The following is a 26,305-nucleotide window of genomic DNA, read 5'->3' on the forward strand; positions in this document are numbered from 1 at the left end:
GGCTGTATAAATTCATGTTTTTAACATTACAGCACGTAACATTGCAGCATGCCCGACATGTTTCCATAACATGACGTTAGGATATCACTAGCTCTGGTCCATAGCATTAGTGGAGTTCTCCCTAACGCTATGTTAGTCTACCTCCACACCTCCTTGGCAAAACCGGAAAGCCCGCTCGTCTGGTCCAAAAAAAATAAAAAAAAATAAAAACTGTTTCGCCCTCACCAAACCAAATATATTAGTGGACAGTTGAAAGCTTACTCTACTTAGTGGATGCAGTCTGGGCCCCCCACCACACACTTAAAATACATATATACCGGTAGGTGAAATGAAAAGTCTCATTGGGTGTTAATTCATCTCTGTGACGTTGGAAGCGCTGTTTCATAAAATAGTCTTCAACCAGGAAGAGTGTCTCCGTCAGGTGGATTATTTTTCATTAACGCTATGGACCAGAATTAGGATATCACATGCTTGACAAACTTTCATATTTGACTATACGATTAAAAATACAATAAGTGAATTGTTTGTGATATTGTTTGTTTTGTTTTTCTCTTTGTGTTTGTGACAATCTGCAGAAGACCCCAATACCTTTCTGCAGGCGAGACCACTCGGCCTGCCGTGATCGTCGGTGAAACCAACTGCACAATTGGGGCTATGCCTGAGTTGACGATGTATCTCATAACGTGTTCACCTTTCACCTCACATACCCCAAGTGCAACATGACTAAAGGAAAATACTATGGCCCGAAGGCAAAAAAGTCTGTGGTTGCACAGTGGACTGTATCGGCTGACCCCGGAACTGATCATTAACCTTAAAGGTGCTGTAAGTGATGTCTTTGTTAAAATGTGTTTTAAATATCTCTTTCCATAGCAATCATTGCTATAGTGTTTGTTCAGTAAGAAGAGCGGTTTTAGTAAAAGCATGAGTATTTCAATTTTAAAATAAAATGTAATAAAAAGTAAATGAAGAAAACATGTGTTCTGTGCTTCAAAGGGGTTTGTTTAATAGTAAGACAGAAGTGATTGAATGATAATCGTGTTGAGTTTCAAAGGTGATTCAAAAGGGTTTGTGTAGAAATGAAAAGTAATTCAGTAGTGATAAACACTACAGAAACACTACAGAAACACTACACACACAAGGATGTATTAATTCCATTGGGATTGTGAAGAGATACAACAGTGATTGTGTAGTAATTCAATAATAAATGTGAAAGAATTGAGTAGTGATTGAGTAGTGATTGGATAGTACTTTCCCAAAAGCCAATAGTGATGCTGAAGTAATTAAGTAGCAGTCGTGCAGTGATTTGAATAGGCATTAAGTAGCGATTATCAGTAGTGATTCAGTGGGTGAAACCAGCCATTTCTCTACTCATTACTACTTGAATCATTACTTAAATCACTACACATTGCAATAGTAATCAAGTAGTGAAATGGTAGTGTTTGTGTAGACATTTAGTAGTAGTGATGAGTAGTGATTCAGTAGTGTTTTTTGATGAGGGGCTGTTGTGTCAAATGTAACACATACAAAACAAATCAACATCTATTTATATTTTATTGTGTACAGCAGACATAGATGAAATGCCAATACAATATGTTCTCCCACAACAGACGAAAACCAAACAACTTTTTTTTTAAATAAACAAAACAATGAATTAATATTCATGAATGAATTGTACCCTTCAGACCTACAATACACCTACTTTACATTAAGAAGAGAAGATTTGTGAACACATTAGTGTTGCTCATGCTAGAACTGATTCTTGATCCATATACCGTATGTAGATCAATATTATGTCTTTGTAAGTATACTATAACATTATGCAGATGTGTACACAGTAGAATCTAGTGTTCATTTAACACCGACGAGGGTTACTGTGTGTGTGAGCGTGTACGCGCGTGCGTGCGTGCGTGCGTGCGTGCGTGTGTGTGTGTGGGGTGGAGGTGGAAAGTGAGCACAGTCTCATTAACACCCTGTGAATCAGTCCTTCCTGCATTGGCTGTGAGCCCTTCTCCCATTGGCTAGCCTGGAAAGAGAGGGGGGGGGGGTGGGAAGATAAAAGCAACAAATGTCTCCTCCTGCTTACACACAAACGCTCTGACCACCTGCTTGTCTGTCTGTCTGTCGAGCTATCTATCTGTGTACAGTATCTGTCTATCTGTCCGTCCGTGGACTTTGACTGAAAGGAGAAGACCTGCTATCCCCAAAATACTGCTGCAGTTCTCTGACCTGAATATGTGAGTACACACACACACACACACACACACACACACACACACACACACACACACACACACACACACACACACACACACACACACACACTTATTCAGTTTTCAGATAAGAAGTAATGCTGTGGTTCACACCAGGAGAGATGGAGGGAGGGAGAGAGAGAGAGAGAGAGGGAGAGAGAGAGAGAGAGGGAGAGAGAGAGAGAGAGAGAGAGAGAGAGAGAGAGAGAGAGAGAGAGAGAGAGAAAGAGAGCAACAAGTGTTAAATGATTAGTCTCATGGTGGAGCGGGGGCAATGTTCATTGCTGTGTCATTGCAAAAGGTAGTTCTGCATGTACAAGAGATCACTGTTTATATGATGCTGTTATTGTACTTTAACAACAAGCCATGGTTGTATCTGATACATAGAGAGCTATACTCCTGGAGTTATAGTTATACTGTACCGTATGTCTTGATCTGAGATCAATAAACACTTCTCTTATTGAGAGCCATTGGACATTTATTACAAAGTTAAGAATACAATGGATGATGGAAACAGATTATAAACATTTTTTTCAGACATGCATTAAGAACAGGAGCAGTGGAAACAGTTTATAAACACGTTTCAGTCATGTGTTAAGGAACAAGGCATGAACCAATAGCTGTGTTAGCCAGGGAAGCGCTGTGAGCGTGAAACGTGGCATGCAGGGTCTGATACTCGTCTAAATCAAGAAACATTTGTAGCTATAGAAAAGAGCATACAGTAGATGATGTTTGTGTTTCGCAGTGCTTGTTTCTATTCATGTGCCCACATTCACTCACGTGTGTGTGTGTGTGTGTGTGTGTGTGTGTGTGTGTGTGTGTGTGTGTGTGTGTGTGTGTGTGTGTGTGTGTGTGTCCGTGCGTGCCGTGTGTGCCGTGTGTGCTGTGCATGTGTTTGGATGTGTACCGTCGTAGTAGTCTGTTTCAGTGTGCTGTGTTCCTCCTCTGTGAGATGAAGTTAAGAGGCTCTAATGGCATTTACTGCCAGGCAATCAAATAGAGCACACACACACACACGCACGCGCTCACACACACACACACACACACACACACACACACACACACACACACACACACACACACACACACACACACACACACCTTGATTAGAGTAGATTTCATGGGTTTAGTCATGGTATTTATACTTAGTGTGGATCAGGGACTGAACAACACCTGTCCACTGCAAAACGGACAGCAAGATGTATTGTTCAATTCTCTTGACATTTGCTTCATTGCATAATCTTCACATTTCACAATATCCTAATTATTTTCTGTATTATGTTGTGGTATTTCGTAGCTGTAGGACAGAAACCTTGTATCTGCATAGTTCAACTTTTTGTAAATAATGTTCTACTTCATCATACCAGCTCAGTGGTCTTGTGGTTAGAGTGTCTGCTATGAGCTTACATTAATGGCAATATTATTTTTTACTCATAAGTGTCACACAAAAGTATTGATCGTCTATTTTCACAATTTTAAAATGTTTTAAAAATGATAATGAAAAACTGTTTTGGACATACTAACTGCAATTAAATGACTGAATTGACCATAACTCTATACCTGTGTGTGCTTCCAGTGTTAACATGGATGTAGCAGAGTTCCGTCGCAGGGGGAAGGAGATGGTAGACTATGTGGCCGACTATATGGAGAACATAGAACAACGGCAGGTGTACCCAGATGTAGAACCAGGCTACCTTCGTTCCTTGATCCCTGCTGAGGCACCACTGGAGCCTGAGACATATGAGGATGTTATAAAAGATGTAGAGAGAGTCATCATGCCTGGGGTCAGTTCACTCTTATTACTATTATTTTTATCGATTGAATACTTTATTAACAAATTGCAACCAGTACAGCAAGTAAAGTTACAGCAAGTAAAGTTACACAAGCAATGCTAAAACGATAACACAAAAGCCACTGAGGGCTTGTCCGGGCGGCATACTGTAGCTCAGGGGTAGAGAACCATCATTAGAGCACGAAGGGTTCCCGGAGGGTTCCCAGTTCGAATTCGGGCTCCCCCTGAGTTAATGTCGAAGAGTCCTTGAGCAAGACTCTGAACCCCTAGTTGCTCCCGGTGAGCAGGTTTCCTTTGCAATCGGTGTATGAATGTGTGTGTGAATGGGTGAATGTATTGCACAATCTATGTAAAGCGCCTTGGATAAAAGTGAACCATTTTTGTTTCCATTGTGTATTGTGTATGTATACAATTCATCATCAAGACATAGAATGCAATACAAAATCATCAACACCAGGAGCAATCAAATGTATTAACAGAAAACAGCAGGGTGTAAGTGATATTTGTTTGCTACAATTGTGTTAAATCGCTATATATTATGCCATTTAGAGGCAGATTCTAGAAACGGCTTCTAAATATGTTTTCTGAAAAATTTAACAATTTTATTCAAATAAATGTAAACAATTTACGTTGCTGTATACTGTATTCAACAACAACTCACCAAAAGGGGTTCCCGGATGGAAAGGTATAATGATAGACAGTAATCTTTGCTATTGAGTGTTTGTTCTGTAAGGGGTTACAGAATAAATTCAGTAAATACATTTTCAGGTTGGCATACCAATGTCATCCAATCAGGAGAGAGAACTCATACAGGATACAGGATAAACTAATTAAATCAGAAGTCATGGGAAAAGAAAGGAGAATACAAAATTGGAACTGTCTATAACATCATCAAATAGAAGCTTTTTTGTGTTTGTTTGTGTAAATACTGCAATGTAGGACTACTCAAATATTACAGTTAATGTTGCTACTAAAAGAGTCGATCAGTTGATGAAACCTTTAAGAACATATCCCATTGATCTTAAGTTCCTTAAAATACTCAAAACCTGGGACATTTTATGTGGAAAGTTGTCTCAACATTCTGATGTCCTATTCATTTGCCTCTACTTGCTACAGTAACTAAAATCAAATGCTTTAGTTTGAAAGGACATGTACAAGGCTCATACTGGATTCAAAAGCAATAAGCCACATTTTAGATTTTTTAAAAATATCTTTGACTAATATTCAGCAGGATAGGTTTAGAACAATTCTGGAACTTCCCCACTAATAAAAAGCAGGAGTAGCTTTTCTTTTACACTTCTAACACACCATTATTTTTTCCATCTCATTGTGGGCTGTTGAAAAATAAAGATTTTCCCTTTCTCAACACCTCTGTTCCATCACTAGAGTAGGAATATAGAGGGGTCGCTTTGGATGAATGTAATTGATGACTCACTGGGAAAACCATGAAAAGCATAAATGCAGGGACTAGAGAAACAGGTAGCCTCTGGCACACACACACACACACACACACACACACACACACACACACACACACACACACACACACACACACACACACACACACACACACACACACACACACACACACACACACACACACACACACAGATGTAATAGGATTTGACTGTGTTCTGACTGTGTTCTGTCACACAGAATGAAAGGCAGGTTTGTGAAGCCTTTGCACTAAACGAAGTAATGTTTCCTCAGGCATAATACGATGGTGTGGGGCAACCGTTTCTATCCCTTTATTTACCCAGCCAAAGACCAGCAAGAAGAGAACACAATCGTCATGCACTATTAAACCAATGTCATTTACAGTAATGCAGAGCAGATATCATAGAGTTTAACAGAGTATTCCCTTGTTGACCACTTTGGACTTTAGCAGTTCACTGTATCTCTTTCATGTGTCATAGGAATTTAAGTGTTGTTGGAGGTGGTGAAAGAGCCATTCTCTTTCACTTACCACACCAACCTTGCCCCCTGTTACTCCAGGCTATTGAACTGGTGATGACACTCCACTTCTTTCTTGTCCACAGATGGATCTAAACAACTTAATTAGGAAATGGGACGGAAGCCGGGTAAAAAAATGTAACAATAATAATAATAAAATGACACAAAAATAAATAAATATATTTATTTCTATTTTTATGAAATTCAATTAAATGACATTATTTTGATATGGTGTAGTTCATTCCGGTGCAGATTTGCAGGCAACCAATCATCATACTAAGCATGAAAACCACCTATTATAAAACAGTTAGTTATGGTCCTTGATTATGATTGGCTGAGCTGCGTTCCAAGAGTTGTAAAATGCTCTGTAAACACACCCGATTACAGCAACTAACAATTTCTGTCTAAAAATGCCTCATTAATTTTGATTTACAAAAACTGTTTCTCAAAAGAAGAAAAAAAAAAATACGATTTGTTTCACATTTAGGTTGCAGAGGTTGAGTTTTTGTTATTATTATTTTCTCCCTACAATTTTCAGGATAGCAGTCCATCTGAATGTAAATTATGCATAACAATCACCTTGTTTCTGCAGCTACAGTAGTTGGGGACCACTTGGCTCGGCCGTAACTTGCTCCTCTAAGGGTTCTAACTCTCTTAGAGCTGCATGTTGCGTGCCAGACTGGTGAGCATAACGATCTGGGTTCTATCCCAGCTCAGGGTGCTGCGTTATTTGCTACAGTATATATAATTATACAATAATTTATGTTGTTCTTTGGATATTTGTCAATGTATACACAGCATGTGAAATTTGCTCTATGCGATTATTTTAGGAGTAGTGGACACTATTAATACAGCACCAGGGGAACAGTTAGGGGTTAAGTGTCTTGCTCAGGTACATTTTGACACATAGGCTGAGCGGGAGGGTGAACCGGTGACCCTCCGACTCCCAGGCAGCCTCTAACCACTCAGCTACTGCCACCCCAACCAAAGCATTTAAATGGTCATTAATTGTACTTTCAATTGTTTTTCTAGATCACCCACTGGCACAGCCCATACTTCTATGCCTACTTTCCAGCAGCCTCCTCTTTCCCTGCCATGTTGGCGGACATGCTTTGTGGAGCTATTGGCTGCATTGGATTTTCCTGGGTAACAAACATTACTTTTATTCTATTACTTCAGTTTATATCTATTTTAAATTAAGATTCAGGTGAAAATATTTAAAGGGTTCATAGTCAAAAATAATAAACGTGAATTTCGTGAAATGACTCGCCACTGCAGAGCGCAGATCTCTGCCAGGCCAGATCTCTGCCATGCCCAAATATGGAGTTACACATTGCTCCAGACTGACGTGATATTGATGACAGTCAAAAGTTCTGATCCCTTCAGAACCACACCATAAAAAGCTCTTTGACATTCTTGTTACACGACTCACGAGATTTCCTAGCCCAAGGATACAACAAGTTTTCCAAAACGGCATTCATTAACTGTAAAATACATTAATAAATATAATTTCCGATGAAATAGGGACTTACTGTTTTATATTTTATCTGTCTTATTGCCTATTTATTTAATGTGTGATAACATGTTTTCATTATTTTTGTTAAATACTTGATTTAACAACTTGAAACACAGCATGCCTATTCTGGGGAAAACATTCGCCATAGCAGATCGGCAAGCTGTAGATATTTTTGGCGAACAGATTTGGAGTAGACTGTAAAAATAACAAAAAAACTGTGTCAAAGTACAGTTCTAACCCAAATCGTCTTTTATAGAGGCTATAGAGGGTTTAGCCTACAGTAAGTGGTTAATCTGGGAGGTCATTCAATTCATGTTATTGGTTCATAACTATGTTTAGGCTGCCAGTCCGGCCTGTACAGAGCTGGAGACTGTGATGTTGGACTGGCTTGGGAAAATGCTCCAACTACCTGAGGCCTTCATTGCTGGAACCCATGGACAAGGTGGAGGTGTCATTCAGGTTAGTGTCTCTGTGTAAGTTAGCACTTGAGGGCATCAAAGTAGTCCTAAACTAGGTTAATATTACACAGAAAAAGACATTATTCACTGGCCTTTCAATTCTGTTTTATTTTGTACAAGCATGTGCATGTTTAACACGCAATATGACCCACATGTGCTAGTATTCAAGATACCCATCCACCCATGTGCACATAATACCTTCCTGATCCTGCTGGGATGGCTACCTTGTTTATACGGAAACATAATTGACTGCCGCCAAACCTATATTCAGCAACAATTTGTATTTTATTGATTTGTCCTTTCTCTCCCCGGTTCATAGTGCTAGATGAAATGGCAGGAAATAGCTTTTTAATATGTCATCCATTGACAGGATGGCTGGGATCGTTTTGTGGTGCAAAAATCAAATTGTTAGTTTAGCCTTCCATTGACTGAAACATAATAGCAGCTGAGAATGTTTTTGCGTGCGTGCGTGCGTGCGTGCGTGCGTGCGTGCGTGCGTGCGTGCAGGGGCGGCAAGTGGTAAAGCATGAGAGCGCACACTGATGACAGATCATGTCATGCACCTCTATTGTCACCACCTGAGTTGTGTTTGAGTGTCTTCCGTCTCTGTGTTGATGTGTGGATGGAGGTGTACACACACACACACACACACACACACACACACACTAGTGTGTGTGTGCGTGCGTGCGTGCGTGCGTGCGTGCGTGCGTGCGTGCGTGCGTGCATGCGTGCTAGATGTGCAGCTTTTGTCTTGCTCCTGCTCTTTTTAAGTGCATCTCACTATGGCAACAAATGGTTCTCCTCTTAACAGAATGGATAATATGAGGGTTGTGACAGTGCTTTGCCAGCCTGTCATTATAGAGCATCTGCCTACAGTGCACTGAAGTAGGGCTGCAAGCCTGCATGCAACAGTTACCGACTGTTGAAGTATGAAACTAATTGATTTAATCAATTTTTATAAAGTTCTTCACTAATAATAATCTATCCCCATTTTGAGCATCACCGTCTCATTAAAGGCACATTTTTCTTTCTCTTGTGTATACTGAAAATAGAATTCATAGTGAGCTTATGGTCTGCCATTTTCTCTACTACTTGTGTGACAAAATATAAAATAATCTTTAAGTAGTAATTTGATTTGTTGCTATATAAAACATAACTGTGTAATAAAAAAAGGAATTATAAAGAATAATTATTAAGAAAATATTAGATAGGTGCATGCCTACACTGGATCCAAACAAGAGGATCTTTTCATTAAGGACCTTATCGGCTTTCATTTCTGAACTACAGTGATAAATAAAATATGACAAATCATGTTAAATGTGTGTAATATTTTTTGGAATTTAAATACCGTTATTCAGATACTCCACTTCTTTACTCCATGCAAATCATCCAGTTGTAAATTACTGAAGCACTTCTAAGTTTCACCAATTAAACATTTGCCCCTTTTCTGGGTCAAACATTTAGAGAAAATAGGCGATTTTCAAGCTTAAAATGCCTCATGTTGCGACGCGTTGTTGTAAGCTTGTAGATCGCCTATTTTTGACAAAAAGATTTGGTGTAGAGGGAAATACTAGCAGACCTAGTATAGAGCCCTGGTGGGCACCAGAAAACTAATTATATAGGGCTTAAGTGTGGAAAGTTCCAAACATTTTTCTGGTAACAAATAATAAAATACTGTATAGCCTACAGTAGTAGTACTGTGGTATACAGTAATATGCCATATTATCTATACAAATGTTTGATAAATAATTGGCTCTGAGCCGATTAATCACTACAAAGAAGACAGAGGCAGGTTGGAGGCTTATTTATTGTAGTTGTCTAATATACAGTATGTCGATCACTTTGCATGGCTAGCTTGCTTTGTTAGGAACGTGGACAGGAAGTATACTTGAGTTGACCATAAAGCCAGAGGTCTTTGACTGTTTACATAGATTGATTTGGTCCATTGCCACTGAGCCACCACCACCCTTCAATCTAAATGTTTTGATATGACTTGATTGACCCAACAGCTCAGAAGTCATACTTGTTGTGATATAAGCAACAGTTAGTGTATTGACGGTCTGGTGAAGAATTCAAGCTTATTGATTGACTTTTTGTTTTAATTCCCCCTGAAGCCTTGACGTCATGCCCAGTGTGTGCTGTCATGTGATATTAGCTTTGTTGTACGATGACTCATCGTAGTACCGAAACATAATTTCGTCCTGATTATGTGCTTTCTTCAGTGAATAGACAGGCTTTCTGTTAGGATCAAAGGCAATTTGCAAGAGAATAAAAGGCTGATATTTTAATGGGCAATGAGGATACTCTGGCCTCTCTTTCACAGTCTGTGATGTGTGCACATCTTCTTGTGTCCATGCATAATAATAGATTCACCGATTTTATGTACAGTATCTGTTCGCGCGCGCGCGTGCGTGCGTGCGTGTGTGTGTGCGCGCGCGCAGGGGGATCTCTGTTTTGGTTCACCAGATTGTCTCTTTGATTATAAAACAAATATACATACATGCTACAGGTATGTATTGTAAACAGACGTGTTTAGAAATACAATCAGTAGCCTATACTTTACAGTAGATATAATTGAATGTGGTATAATCATAAACTAATGGAAGGACATTTTAATAACTAACAGATAACATTTTACGCCATGGATCCCTAATAACTAACAAAGTATTTGACTGATTGCTTTATAGTTTTTGCTGTACTTTATACTGTACATTCAAGTGTATTTTGCTAAAATATTTCTCTCCTGGGACCAAGGGAAGAGCAAAACGTACGATGTTACCCTGATTAGCATGAAAACTGTCTCATGTGATCATTCTATAACTTCATTTTGTCATTCATAATCATAATCAAACTCATTTTACCCGCAGGGCACGGCCAGTGAAGCAACCCTGGTGGCTCTGCTAGCTGCTCGCTGTAAAGCAGTCCGACGAGTCCAGACCTCTGAACCACAACGCACTGAGGCTCACATCATCTCCAAACTGGTTGCCTATACCTCTGACCAAGTAAGAGCTAAAGCACATAGCAAAGAAACATCTCTACATTCATGCAAATTGTCATTCACCTGACCCCACTTTACAAGCATTCACTGTAGGTGGTGGAACAACAGTGCAGCTGCATTCTTTCAAGAATGTACTGTAAACAGGTGGTTACTAGTGAAAGAGCAATCAGGTAATTCAGAGTGACAGTGGGCCTACTGTAGACCTTATCAGGTTTAATACAAGACTATAGCAACGTTTGGGAGTTGCCTCAGGGAGATGCAGACCTTTACAAGGACAGCAGCCAGTTGATTCTCTCCTCCCAGTTGAAGAACAATGCACTTTCTTCCATTTTCCTGTTTGACAAAGATATGCTTCTTCGTTTTGCTTTTACAGTTTATCTCTGGCTTGAAATAACATGTATAATTTGCTCATTTGTTACTCTGGCTGTTGTGTATGTCCAAAACACTCAATGTATAATGTTTATGAAAACATTGCAATAAAGCTGCTGCTCTTACTCTCCAGTCTCATTCATCAGTGGAGCGCGCTGGTCTGATAGCCGGTGTTATGATGAAGAAAATCCCAACAGACGACACCTACGCTGTCAAAGGAGAGACGTTAAAAAGGATGGTGGAGGAGGACAAGGCAGCGGGACTCATCCCATTTTATGTAGGAAAACGCATATATTTACACTTAGCCTACAGAAATATATCGTCTCTGTCGGGTGAAAACCCTGTATGTCCAAAACCGTTCGTTTTGCATTCATCATTTTAAAAATGACTTAAACTAGTGAAAACAGCCGATCTACAAGCACACAACGCCTCGCGCCGTGAGGCGTTGTGTGCTTGTAGATCTGCTGTTTTCACTACTTTTGTGCGACCGCCTTGTATGATGAAGCAGGGCTGTACTGTTGTGGGATTCAAGAGGTTTAAGACGCAGCCATTAATTAAGACGGACAAGAAGAACCAAGCTTTAGCGTTCATTTAATGGTAGTAATTCCTAGTTTCCATTTGCCAAGGTTATGCATAGCCAAACGCAGTTGGGTAATTTATGAGTGAGCTGCAGGTGGTTGTTTGTTGTTATCCAGGCCAGATGTGGATCTCCGGGGTGTAGCTTTGTTGCTTCTGACTTCGAGCTGCTTAGTCCAGGGGAGGAGGATGGACTATCATTCTGGTGGGGTAGGTTTCTGCCACCTTGTCCAGTCCCAGGGATGAAGTCTCGGAGGTCCTCTTGCTCGTGGTTCTTTGCTCCTGCTCCACTCGATCTCTTGTAGCTTTCTTGATGACTTCATGTAGTCCTGGAGAGGTTTAGACGATTCCGTTGGTCCTTCTCCGTCCTCTCTCTGGTTTGTGCTGCCAGGCCATCTGTTGGGTTGGTTGTGTAGCCGTGTTCCTGATGACTTCAGGCCGTACGGTTTATGGGGAGAAGCTTTAGATGACCATGGTGGTGTCCGTTCCTGCTCTCCTCTCTCTGCTTCTCCACTTCAGTGTCTTTATAGTCTAGTCTGTAGATGCTCAGCAGAATCTGATCTTCTGGAACTTTCCATTTGTGTGAGAGCAAGTGACTTCTTGCTTAGCAATATTTGATATTCTAATAGCATCTGGTTACGTTAGCCTATGATCTAAACTTAGAGGTAGGATGCATATGATACTCTGTTGCTATGACCACCTGAGTCTGATACCGTGAGGGCACATTCCTTTGACCTCTGTGGGTTAAGGGTTATGCAAGCTTATTTATTATAGAATTGTCTAACAGTACTTTACGAAAGAACGTACAAATTTGAAACTTGGAGATACGAGGTTTCCGCTCGACAACGACGATATACAATATATGTACATGGACAAAGGCACACATATATGGCATTAACAAACAGGTTAATAAATATCACACACACACACACACGCACACGCACACGCACGCACACACACACACACACACACACACACACACACACACACACACACACACACACACACACACACACACACACACACACACACACCATCATGTTTTTTCCACTACATGTCCACATAGTGTCTTATTCACCATCACCACTTTAAAATGCAGCATTTTAGTCCTAAGAACTCCATCAGATATGTTACAGTCACATCATTTAGATTGTCACCTGCTGTACCCTGTATTTACATGACATTATTGAATTGTATTATCGAGTGGAAAGCTCACTGGAGATACCTGATATCAAATAACCTTGGTTGCACTTACGTACAGTATGTATACTGTATAGTGTACCGTGCAATCACATACATCAGTGGTTCCCAAACTTTTTAGCCCAAGAAACAAAGGGAAAATGTAATGTCTCCATGGGAGCCAAACTAGCAAAAATAGGAAATCTGCTATTTTCACTACTTTTATTTAATCTTTTTTTTAACACAATTATTATTATTATTTAGAATTCAATCTTTTGTCATGGACCCATAAAAATCGGTCCATGACACAAAAAGGGGTGCCGACCAACTGTTTGGGAAACACTGACTGACACATCACCTGTCTCTGTTCAACACAATGACCCCCCTGCCCTCAGGTGGCTGGTGAAGCTGAGCATATAGCCTGAGGAGGACCTTGTGTGAAAGGCTGTTATTTGTAGCAGCCTAGCTCCTGTCAAGCCTAATGAGAGTGTATCTGGTTAGAGACAATAGTCCCTGTCACACCTGGACCCACAGATCACTATCAGTGAGCGATCCCTGCAATAACGAGCACTATAGTCAAGGAGGCTTACAGTGGTCAGGATACATATATCTGGATCATCTGGGTTTATCTGAATGGTTACCTGTGGCTGTGTGCTAATGAGAAAGGAACAGGTGCTTTGTGTATAAGGCTGTGCATTTGTCATTGGGTGGGGGAAATCATTTTTTATTTTGACTGGGACATTTTATTTTCATTTTCCCATGCAGACCAACGATTTCTGCTGCACACATATAATGTTCTTGTGATTGTATAAATAGAGGTTTTTGCTATATGTATCTAGACTAGATAACATAAACTAGAAAGATAACATACTGTATTTGAAAGAAAAAGTCAAAATCATTTGTTCGGCAAAATACCTTTTTTTAACAAGGGTGACAATGGATTTCGTGATATGTATGTTTGTGTCTTTCAGTTCTGTGCAACTCTCGGCACAACTCCATCATGTGCTTTTGATCACATCACTGAACTTGGGCCCATATGTGAGTAGAATTTACAGAAATGTACCTATTGACAGAATGACAACATGTGAAAACTTTGCAATAATACAATATGAAATATTGTGCCAATGTCTGCTTCTGTGCTCCAGGTACAGTATTCCAAGGGACATTGTACTATTATTCCTGAACTGGGTTGTCCTTATCTATTCCAGGTAATTCTGAGAAAATCTGGATGCATATCGATGCAGCATACGCTGGGAGTGCATTCATCTGTCCTGAATTCAGACCTTTACTGAACGGTGTTGAGGTGAGAAAATGCAGAGATCATTCTAGAGAAAGAAAGTAGGCTACATACAGTAATAGTACATACATTTAGTGATCCACTCAAATGTTCAAGATCTTGAAATTTTACTTTAATACTTTTAAAGAGTGTTTAATTAAAATAGATACTGTATGTTGGTGCTGAATTCTGTTAAAAAACAAAATGAATTGCATTAGCTGTTTCATTTATGTTTGCTAAAGGTGTATTATTAATTTGAAGTGTGCAAGAGTGAGTTATAGGCCAAAGATTCTGTGGGACTATCTATGTGGCTTTTGATGTTGCTGTGGTGGTTTTGTCTCCTCATAGCTGAACGCTGTGCAGAGAAACAGAGATAAGGACACAGTCATTTCCTGAGGCAGCATCAGAGACCTTTAGATAAAACCATGCTGCTTTTCCTCGGCAAAGAAATACCACAGTTTATTAGACACACAAGTTCAAACCCCGTTGGAAAGAGGTAGAGCGTAAAGGAGAGAGGAAGAGAGCTAGATAGAAAGAGGATGAGAGTAGGGGACAGAAAGTGGTAGAGAGACATACTGTATGTTATCTCTCTCTCAGTCTCTCTCTCTCTCTCTCTCTCTCTCTCTCTCTCTCTCTCTCCAATAATATTAATATAATACACATTATACACACATTGAACATTATATGCATACTGTATGCAGTTGGTCTATAAACTCAAATGTCTCCAAACAGTAAACACAGAACAACTTTTCTGGAATGGGGGGCTGCCCAGCTCTTCTCCAGTGCTGGAGGGCTGGTTGCTAGGATATGGATGATGGGAAGGCAGACAACAGGCCTCCTTTGAATCAGTCAGCATGGCAACTGTCTGCCAGGAATCTGTCTTGTATTGTCTCCCATTGCTGCTGCCTTTTTATTGCGTTTGCGCACGCAGATGGAAAAAAGGATATTAGAAAAATGATAGTGAACAAACAGATTAGAACGTAGATTTGTCTCTCTTTGATGAGCCATTCCTGGAAAAGGTTATTTTGAATATTCCCTGTGTATTAATGGAAAGACTATTTTACAATTCAAATGAATTGTCCCTGGGACAATTCATAGATAGATAATACTGTTATGAAAAATACTGTCTCTCTGGTGGACATAAAGATAACATAGAGTTAAATTAATCCAAACTAATTGGGCCACAGATTTTTCATACCAATACTTATACACCAGCACTATTAAACAAAACCAACTGTAACATAATTGCTGAACCTGTCCTGTGCATACTGAAGGTGGATATTGTGTGCACCTTGCTCTTAATCTTGGGTGCTGTGTGTTAGTTAATATAGTTATTGTGTAGTTATCTTATAATTGTCTGAGGTACAAAATTAATTTCTGAAAGGACGATATTATGAATCAATCAATAAACAAATCAATAAACAAAATATACTCAAACAGAAATATACTGGTCAGGTCTATTGTGTCTATTAGGTGATCACCATTCTATAAATACAATTCCCTAAAAGAAATTCTCTGGTTTACCTTATTATAGCGTGTAACAAACTACTTTTGTGGAATCAGTAACTTATCAGTTTATTTGCTTGTGTTCTCTTCTTATTTATCATTAAATAACTCTTACTAGTTATTCTAATAAGGAAATTAATCGAAAAAAATAACTTTATAACTCATTGGTTGCTTTGTTTTGTTTTCAAAGTTTGCAGATTCTTTCAACTTCAACCCCCACAAATGGCTTTTAGTCAACTTTGACTGCTCAGCTATGTGGTAAGTTGACCACCTATCAAACATATAATTTTCGGAATGTCTGAGTGAGTGTCTGTCTGTCTGTCTGTCTGTCTGTCTGTCTGTCTGTCTGTCTGTCTGTCTGTCTGAAACAGCGTTTCTCCTCAGTGGCTGGAGCAATTGATCTGAAATCGCATCACCATTAGCATATGAACACACCTGACATAACTGTGAAGCCCGTTTGTCACTTTCACAAATCATATGCTGTATATTAGCATTTTTATGGTGTATCTACTATCTATTCTGCATCTAGCATGAGGCATATCTATTATGCATCTAGCATGAGGCAACATGTTTAACCAGCTCTGTGTGTGTGTGTGTGTGTGTGTGTGTGTGTGTGTGTGTGTGTGTGTGTGTGTGTGTGTGTGTGTGTGTGTGTGTGTGTGTGTGTGTGTGTGTGTGTGCAGGCGGGTGTGTGTGCAGGCGGGTGGGCGGGGGGGACACCGTATCTCTGTAGCCATTAAACAAAACGGGTATTTCTTACATTGATGCTCCTACATCATGCAAGCACCAGTTAAAGTTACTTTCCATCCCTCATATACTGTGTGCACAGTGCACATCCCATAACCCACACACTGCACATCATTTCGGAGCTCATATCTTTAAACGGGTAAGGGCTAGTCATACAGTAAGCATGAAAATGTCTGGTTCTCTTTCAAAATAAACTCTGTATACCTACCTGCCTATATGTTTATCAGATTATTCTTAATTCAGACATTTCCTTATTGGTTGCATGCATAATATCAATAGCTTATTGAGAAACCCTTGAGCCATAATGACCAATATGTAGGCCTAATACATTGTTGATGTAATATATACATACATACGTATACTAGAAACTGTAACACTGCACTGTAGTCATAACAAACTGACTTCCATCTAACTACACCTGACTCATTCATACAATACAAACAGAACGGCGCCTCCCATCTGCCTATTCTATCAACAGCACACAAACAGACACATACTGTATACACACTAACTTCCTATCCTTGTATGCTACATTGCTAAGACAGTATCAGGTCACTTGACACACTGGAAATGACTTATATACTCTAGTGGCAATATCAATAAAGTTATTTTGTTGGGGAATGAAAATGATAAAATTAAAACACAACCAGATCATTTCAATGGTATTGTACCTCTTATATTCTGTGAGTGAGACATTGCTGTTGTTTCCTTGTCCACAGGGTGAAGAGGAGAACTGACATCATTGGGGCCTTCAAGATGGACCCCCTCTACCTCACACATGAAAACCAAGAGTCAGGTAGTGTTGTTATTTTAAACATTACCTTTAAGCGGTCACCCCGTCACTAGTAAGTTGCCTGAACAATACATCAAATAGTCCAGATAGACGAGGGGTGCCTCATAATTTGGTGTTGCTCATGGCAGAGCGATAAAACATGAAACAACTATGGCTTTAGTGCTCGTATATGTAAGAAACGGCTGCAACTCTCCAGCATCTGAGGAAATAGGTACAGTATAGCCTAATACAACTAAGTAGGGTACACACATGAAGTTGAGCATGGGGATCTGGGGAGAGAGGGTGAGAGAGAGAGAGAGCAGAGTTTCCGGCAGCGCTTTATTGAACGGGCACGGCGCCCGGCCTGAATTTTCCCCCGCACAGCCAGGGTCTGGGGAAAATAATAATAATAATAAAGAAATCCTCATCGCTGACCGCACGTGCAGGCGCGCCGCACGACACAGCTCTTAAAAGTGTTCAGGAATGTGCCTTGTGTCTCGAAGTCGCAGCGCTGCCCACCAGCGCACATTACACCAGATATATTTGTGTTACATAGTTGTTCTTTTTCATTTTTTTGTGCTGCGCTGTCTGCCTGCACAGTGTGTGCTTACGCGCAGTGCATACCGTTTTTTCAAAGAGACTTCACGTCGTCATTACGCACACACACACACGCACGCACACACACACACGTACACACTACACACACACCAACATGCTAACGGCTGGACTACAACAATAAATGCGCGCGTACGCACATACTGTCCGTGAAGACGCTCGCGTATGCGTAAACGCTCCAGGCTACACCAAGGAGGGAGTATATGTGAGGAAGACCAGATAGTCTGTGTACAAAACGCATACGCGTGCTTAAAAAATAGAACCGATCCTATTTTTAGGGAATGCGTATCCGTGGTTCGCGCTATCCGTACGCCTGGTGTAGCCGGCTGAATAGATATACATTGGATCTATCCAAAACGCGCATACGTGCACACGCCCCGCATACGCACGCATACGCACTGACGCGCGCGAAACGGCTTGGTGTAGTCCGGCCGTAACAGTGCCACTAATGTGTGCGTCCGGACGCGATGCAAGACATGCTGCGTTCATCCGTTCAACCATCACGCTATTTCTTCTTCTATTCTAGTCGCTCATCGCTTCACTTTGGTGGTGCAGGTGGGGTCCGCGTTAATAAAATATCATGTCCCGTAACTTCCGTTGGAATCAAGTCAACACGAAAACATTTATATTTGAGCTATTTTCAAGTAACCTAGGTATAAATAGGGATAAAGTGAATTAATTTATGTTTTATAGTATAGGCTAATTATTTTCAAAGTAACTAGTAACTAAAGTTTTCAAAAAATTGCAGTGAAGTAAAAGTAAAATATTTAGATTTAGATGTAGTGGAGTAGGAGTAAAAGTACTGAATACAGGAAATACTAAAAATCTCCTTTGTACAGTATAAGTACAGTAGTACATCAGTAAAGTAAGTAAATCTACTTAATTACTTTTAACTTTACACCACAGTTTTTTTTTCTGTGCTGTAGGCAACTATATATGGCACAAGTGCTGGTTGATTAACCTGATTAACCTGAAGGAAAAAAAAGTTACACTGTCCTGTATAAAAATTTATTTATTCAATGTTGAATAAATGTGAATGATGATAGCATGTAGTTGTGTTTTCCTTCATCATGGGCATGTTCATGTGTTTGTTAAAGCAACTTCTCCCATGTTGAGGGCAAAAATGAGAATGAATAGAAATTAAGGTAATTAAATTAATCTAATTAATTAATTAATTCAGATTTTCCTGCGCGCGCCAAAGCGCGCTCCAGAGTCCACCCATAGCCAAGTCCCCCCTGGCCAAGCTTTTTTCCTGCAGGAAACCCTGGAGAGGGAGGGAGTTATGTCATGTGTGTGTGTGTGTGTGTGTGTGTGTGTGTGTGTGTGTGTGTGTGTGTGTGTGTGTGTGTGTGTGTGTGTGTGTGTGTGTGTGTGTGTGTGTGTGTGTGTCTGTGTGTGTGTGTGTGTGTGTGTGAGGGGGGTACAAAGAGAGAGCGAGACATAAGAGATAATTAATCTTTGGATCTGCGCATCACATCAGCTTAGTCAACCTTACAATCCTGCCACCTGAAGTTAAGCTTCTGAGCTAAATAAGTATTAAAACTACAATCCGTTGGTCTCCCTCTCCCAATGGAGCGAGGTAATTGCACCTACCGGCTACCGGTATGTCTAAACTACAATAAAGATTGCGGTGCATCTTGTATTAATATTGTGACAGCAATTAATAATCTGATACTAGTACTGATATCAAGCATTGTTTGTGTGTGTGTGTGTGTGTGTGTTTGTGTGTGTGTGTGTGTATGTGTGTGTGTGTGTGTGTGTGTGTGTGTGTGTGTGTGTGTGTGTGTGTGTGTGTGTGTGTGTGTGTGTGTGTGTGTGTGTGTGTGTGTGTGTGTGTGTGTGTGTGTGTGTGTGTACATGTATGTTTCTTTCAGTGCATGTGTTCGCTTAGATCGCAGATGTGCTGAGAGTCACACCATAATTAGTCTGACAGACAGACAAAAGCACTCGTATTCTCTTGGCATGTTACATTGGCCCTCGTTCAGACAATCTGAGCAGTCCAGCCTAATTAGAGGTTAAAAGGAACTAATAGCATAGCAAAAATAAAGAAACAGGCTATAACCACAGAGATGCACTGAAGCATGCATGACAGTGATCTCTAAGTGGGTGGGAATTATACAGGTGACCTGCCACATACAGACTGAGTGGAAGCAATAGAATATGTTGAATATACTGTTGAGGTAGGTTTAAACTACGTTTTATGTTGGTTGTGTATGCCTCATCCGATTGAGAGAGTAATTGCAACAAAGTCCTACAACTACAATAACGATGGCAGCACATCTGGTGTCTTCTGGTGTGGTGTTTGCTTCAAATAACTTTATTGACATTGTCAATCAGTATACTGTAGTATAGCTTTAACTAAATGAATGCACCGTGTACTGTTCTAATTAATATGGTGGATGGGGATGGTTTGATATGATGGAGGATTGTATATTCTCTACAATACACCATAATCTGCATACATGACTATACGGTTAATCAAATCTACACATCTACACAATATTGCCAGATGGTGTGTGAGACTGTGAAGTGTCAAATTCATTAATTAAATTAAACATGCATTGAAGGTCACATTATGTATTTGAGCAGGCAAGTAATATATAAAGCAAGCATAATACTAGCTGTAATGCAAAGTCTAGAATAAAACACACATCAATCATAAAGGTTAAGCAAACAACATTTCAGGTTTCAACTGCTAATGTCAAGGCAATTCACATGACGCCTACAAGACATTTAAAACTATTGAAATGGAAAATGCCTGAAAGAATCAAATGTTTGTTTGTGATAAAAAAGAAACTGTTTGTGTCTGATACCACCAAAGCATAACAATTTTCTGGAATGGGCAGATTTAATTGTTGACTGATCTATGATGGATATGAATATGTATTTAACCTTTGGGTGTGTGACTAAATCCTTATCTCTCTCTTCACAGGTCTGGTCACAGATTATAGGGTAAGAGGAATGATCATTTATTTAGTTTATATGGTTTGTCAAATACATTACAAGTGCCAGAATATGTTGGGACTGATTTTGCCTCTCCTCTCCTCTAATACAGCATTGGCAGATTCCATTGGGTAGAAGGTTTCGTTCATTAAAGCTGTGGTTTGTCTTCCGAATGTATGGACTCACAGGCTTGCAGGATCACATCCGCAAGGTGGGCTAACAATTCAGTTATTTACTACTTATCTCCACCAATACATAATGTCATACGTTCTCCAAAGGTATCTGTAATTCCATTGCTGTGTTATAAGTGATTGCAACAGACGGTGTGACCTCCAGTCTAGTCCACCACATATGATTTAAGATGAAAGTTTGGTTACTTGGGAGAAAACGTGTGTGCCTCCGTTTTACTGCCCTTCTCTCTCTTCCAATCTTCCTCCAGTCAAACAGATATGTTCTGTATTGCCTCTCTATAGCAAATGCCACCCTTTCTTCTGAACCCTGCCCTTTGCTTTACCCCCAAACCCCACACACATCATCTGTCAATCATATGTGACTAGTTTGTACTGTCCACTTTTCATAATAAGCTTTATTATGTGTCTCCCATTTCTCTTCCCTTCAATCCCTTCCCTCTTTCTTACCGGGTCTCACATCTGCACATAATGCTCCTTCCACCCCCTTCATGTCAATCAAAGGAGCCTGTTCTGTCTCTGTATTAAATTAAATTAAGCGTCAGTTCGTAGCAACATACAGTGCACAAACCCTCCAGCCATAACCCGTGTCTACATCCATCTATCAAAAGGGATTGAAAGATCACAAAAATAGTCTACACATGACATGCTTGTTTGGATGTTTATATACAATGATGCTGGTGATTGCTAACATGATTTGACATCTCTTGCATTCAGACTGCTTAAGGAAACACTATTTTTTATGTGAGAACTCTCTTTCCATTTTCTAAATGCGGGACGATAATGTTATTAACACTGAAAGAATTTGCAGCCCACCCATCTGGACACTTAATGGCTGTCGTGTCAAGTGGACATTTGGGTGGCTGTGTGAATTTTCAACATTTTACATGGTAAAATAGTATAAAATTATTATTTATTTTTTACATTAATGTTATATTATCCGTAAAATCTCAGTGTTTTACCAATTATTTGGGGCCACTTGCAATATCGTCATGGCCCACCAGTGGGCCTCAGCCCACAGGTTGAGAACCATTGTTCTAACTCATTAAACCTGAAAGTAGTGCTGACCGGTCCAACTGTCTGGACAGCAGCCTCCCACAGACAAGGAAGTTGTAAAATGAGGCATTTAATGACCAAGACACATATTTGACACATTCTAATTGCTGAATGATTAAATGATCAGGCAGCATACAGTGTAGTAGGAAAAATGACACAATAAAAGAATGAATGTACGTTCAGTATAATAAGCTCACAAAACCTGTGTGGTGATGAATAATTGGCTGGGAATGAGGAAGAAAAGCAGTGGTCTGGTCTCCCAGTTGTTGGCCAATGTTTGGCTACATTAGGAAACAAATGGCACTGGATGTGTGTAATAATGTCTAACTATATTCAAGCAACTCTATAAGTGTTGACTCTTTCACATTCTCTCTCTCTCTCTCTCTCTCTCTCTCTCTCTCTCTCTCTCTCTCTCTCTCTCTCTCTCTCTCTCTCTCTCTCTAACCTTGGATTACAACGTGCCTCCTTAATAGCTGTACAGTAATTACAAGCAGTGATGTGTATGGTTATAATGTCAGCATGCATCCTATGTGTCACTGAGATCTGGGATAATAATTGGATGGATTCTACCGTAGGGTACTTTGATCTCAATAGGACCACAAAGACATTTTCTGTAAACAATATTATCTTTTTTGAATGATCATTTCATGGTTATTAGACAGACATTCTATACTTTTCTGAATTAATTTGTAGAATAAGTCACATCATATCATAGCGCAATGTTGCCATCTAGTGGCATTTTATCTTTTGGACATTTTATCATGCACTCAGGCTTTTGTGATCACCCCAGATGTATTAGGCCCCCTCACGTATTAGGAGGGCAGTATGAGTCAACAGAACCAAGTGTTTTCATTGAATCTATGGTTAAAACTGAGTTTGAAATTGTTTGTATAGGAAGGGGGCATGTCTGATAAATACTGAATACTAAATACTGAATCAAGCAACTTAAAAACTGTATGGGTTAGGGTCACAAAAGCCTGAGTAGACGATAATACTGACAAGTATAAATCATGCCTAATTTATGGTCTTTCATGCAACAAAGTATAAATCAGCCTTGAGGCTTAATTTGTTCTGTTCTGCTTACAGCAAGTAGGCCTGGCCAAGGAGTTTGAGAGCTTAGTGAGAGCAGACAAAAGGTTTGAGATTTGTGCGGAGGTCGTCATGGGACTTGTCTGTTTCAGGCTGAAGGTAAGACCACCTAACACATTTCCATAACTTTTAGAGGCCTTTCCACTTTTATAAATAAGACAGTTTTCTTTTTTTTTACTTTTTTACCCAAGTGAGTGTAGTTGCATGGTGGCATTTTATTCTGCCCTGGACTCATTTGCAGTGAGTGCAGTATTGCAGAACTTGTAGCTGTGTTTAGCTTCATTAGGATGGAATTGACATTGAATGCCAATTCCTTGGTGGATGTTTCTAAATGAGTGTGAAGTTCAATTTCCCAAATCATTTCATCATCCATTACTACAGTATGTGTTGACATCCTTTTAACATATTCTACTTCCTGCCTCATCCTGCCATCACTCCTCTAAGGGCTCCAATGAGATGACAGAGGCTTTGTTGAAGAAGATCAATCATGCCAAGCGGATCCACCTGGTGCCATGCCAGCTATCCGGCCGCTTTGTCCTGCGCTTCGCCGTCTGTGCCCGCACCACGGAGTCACGCCATGTCCAAGAGGCATGGCAGCATATTGGCAAGCTGGCCTCTGACCTTCTATAGGAGCGCCTTCACTGTCACAACGTTGATGTCCACGTGTGAAACAAGGGGGATAACTCACTGACCAATGGCCGGAGGAAAGAAGTATCTGTTCTGAGCCGTAAATCAGGACAAATTTTAATGTTGCAGATAAAATATGTCCTAAAAAAGTGAAGCATATTATTATTTAAAATACCAGTTCCTAGAATGACACGTCTGTATCCTGTGCTTGGATACCCCAGTTGCTGCCTGCAGCCATTTTATTTTGTGTTCCTCCTACACAGTAAAATCCTGTGTAGTGTGATCAATCAAGTGTGATGCATTGCACAGTATACCATACCATACCATAGCTTAGATTTTATGTAGCTTTCTGTTGCACCCCATTGTGTTCCATCTTGAATGAAAGCAATGCCTACAGTAAAATCTAGTGTAACTCTGTGGACAAATGGAACCAAAGGGACCCTACAAATGACCTATAAAACAGATCTACTATGCATCATACTTCTATAACACCAAGTGATATCAGTTACAAATGTCACATTTTCTACAGTAGCTGCCACATCCTGCCTTCTCTGCTCTCACCTCATACTGTTGTATGTTTACATAATTGTTATGACTCTGCACTCCTGTCTGTGCAGGCTTTACTGTACTGTACACGTGGCTTCTGTGTCTGTTGGTGGTTATAATCTCATTCTACAGGTATCTGTAAATTAATCTGTGAGACTTTCACTGAATGTATTGCACTTTTTGTGTGTGAGTAAATTGTATTCATCTCTGTCAGTAAATGTATGTGAAATAGCTTTTATATGTAGCTACCTGTGTCTGAGTGGGGGATTATAATGAAGAAGAACTGAATGTTTGGGAGAGATTACAAATTATATCTGGTTTGGTTGTACAAAGATTTGTGGAGATTTTGAAAATAAAGTATTGTTTTTGGTGTTTTTAATTCTATTCAAAATATTGTTTGTGTTACTTTAATGTATTTACTTTTTAATTAAAAGAAACTTCTACGGGCTGGCGCGGCACCTATCAGCAGGAAATGTTGGGCGAGAGGAGTAGGACAAGCAAGCCTGGAATTTTGTCATTTTAGGGGCAAGGCCACTTGGCCTTTGGTGTTGTCCATTTTATGAGGGCACAAAGGCCAAATGCCAGGGCAAGAAGGCCTTCAAATAAAACATGTTTTAGTCCATTGAAAGAATGTGTTGAATTTAAGGGTTAGGGACGATAACCTAATCTGCAGTGAAATAGATAAATGATGGTATTTACAATCTGATCCATGCTCAGCCCTGCACCAATCAAAGTCACTGGATTGGTTTAAAGATGGGGGCTCAGGGAAGTTAAGATTTCAGAATCTCAACAAAAGACAATGGTGTCTACATGATAAGAAAGAGACTAGTGTCTACTGTCTACATATTGACCAGAAAGAGACAGTCAGGAGAAAGTGGTTCAGTCAGTTGGGGCATTAAGGCCACTGTGGCCTCAGGTCATGTCATTGGTTTGAGGGGCACAAGGCCAAACTGAGGGACAATGGCGGACATGGCCTCCATGAAATTCCTGCCCTGAGGACAAGGCTCTATGTCCTCCCAGAGGGGGATCCTCACTGGCAGGTGATTCAGTAGGATACAACAGCAGTGACAACACAGAAATGTGTATGCTTTGTGTATTTGCTCTCCAATGACATTGTCTACTGGACCCAAACTTCATACCAAATGTATTATCTCACTGGTCACATAAGTGTTGCACTGGTCACGGAATGGGTCATAAGTAATGTTATGACAGAATATAGTTGTAGCCTACTCTCTCAGACATAGTTGTATTGCAAGGGCATTAATGTACTCAAAAATATAAAAAAAGTCATTCAGAGGATACATTTTTTTTTTTTTTTACAAGGAAAGGTATTTTGTAGTATAGGTCTATTGTAGATAAATTGGTTCCTTAGATTTGTCTCAGTGTTATTGCTTTACACACACACACACACACACACACACACACACACACACACACACACACACACACACACACACACACACACACACACACACACACACACACACACACACACACACACACACACATCACAAATAGCCAAAAGTATATAGCCATCAGGCTTAGATTTAGAGGTATATTGAAGTCTGTTAAACAGCAATGACTCTGATCGGCTACTTCTCCCTTTGCGTTTGTTGTGTCTTGGTTGGTGCATCGCTATGATCGGTATGCCCGAAACTGAAGGTTCTGTGGTGCAAAACTAAGTGCGATTAAAATGCATTCATCTTTTTAATCGTGTTAATGTTCTGTAATTAATTAAAGGGATATTTCACTTTCAAAAAACTTTTGGTAATTTTATCGTCTAATCAGGCTTTTATGAACACCCTGAGCAGTTTTTAATTTGCTTGATTCAATATTTAGATATTTGATGT

At 40.0% G+C, this 26,305-nt stretch overlaps 1 protein-coding gene across 2 annotated transcripts; it reads left to right on the forward strand.

Moving 5' to 3' along the window:
- Window positions 1-2,107: 2,107 nt before the first annotated feature.
- LOC308304976 (aromatic-L-amino-acid decarboxylase-like) lies at window positions 2,108-24,792 on the forward strand. 2 transcript variants are annotated; one of them, XM_080749600.1, is made up of 14 exons: window positions 2,108-2,234; window positions 3,826-4,033; window positions 7,027-7,140; window positions 7,850-7,969; window positions 10,836-10,970; window positions 11,469-11,612; window positions 14,062-14,128; window positions 14,299-14,393; window positions 16,063-16,130; window positions 17,339-17,415; window positions 20,939-20,958; window positions 21,062-21,160; window positions 23,280-23,381; window positions 23,727-24,792. In XM_080749600.1, the coding sequence occupies exons 2-14, from the start codon at window positions 3,833-3,835 to the stop codon at window positions 23,910-23,912; spliced, it is 1,428 nt and encodes a 475-aa protein (XP_080605726.1). In that variant the 5' UTR covers window positions 2,108-2,234; window positions 3,826-3,832; the 3' UTR covers window positions 23,913-24,792. The 2 variants fall into 2 exon arrangements, with proteins under 2 accessions (XP_080605726.1, XP_080605725.1); XM_080749599.1 differs by lacking the exon at window positions 2,108-2,234 and adding an exon at window positions 2,440-2,550.
- Window positions 24,793-26,305: the final 1,513 nt, after the last annotated feature.

The sequence above is a fragment of the Nannobrachium achirus genome (genome assembly GCF_963921795.1).
Source record: "Nannobrachium achirus genome assembly, chromosome: 2".
In the NCBI taxonomy this organism is placed as follows: domain Eukaryota; kingdom Metazoa; phylum Chordata; class Actinopteri; order Myctophiformes; family Myctophidae; genus Nannobrachium; species Nannobrachium achirus.

What these genes read in the sequence shown, in the direction of transcription:
- LOC308304976 (XM_080749599.1), top strand. Translation starts at nt 2,495, where the DNA reads ATGATTAGTCTCATGGTGGAGCGGGGGCAATGTTCATTGCTGTGTCAT. An exon ending in CGGGACTCATCCCATTTTAT is followed by an intron (nt 11,613 to 14,061) that starts GTAGGAAAACGC and finishes TGTGTCTTTCAG; the next exon opens with TTCTGTGCAACTCTCGGCAC. An exon ending in TGCAGGATCACATCCGCAAG is followed by an intron (nt 21,161 to 23,279) that starts GTGGGCTAACAA and finishes TTCTGCTTACAG; the next exon opens with CAAGTAGGCCTGGCCAAGGA.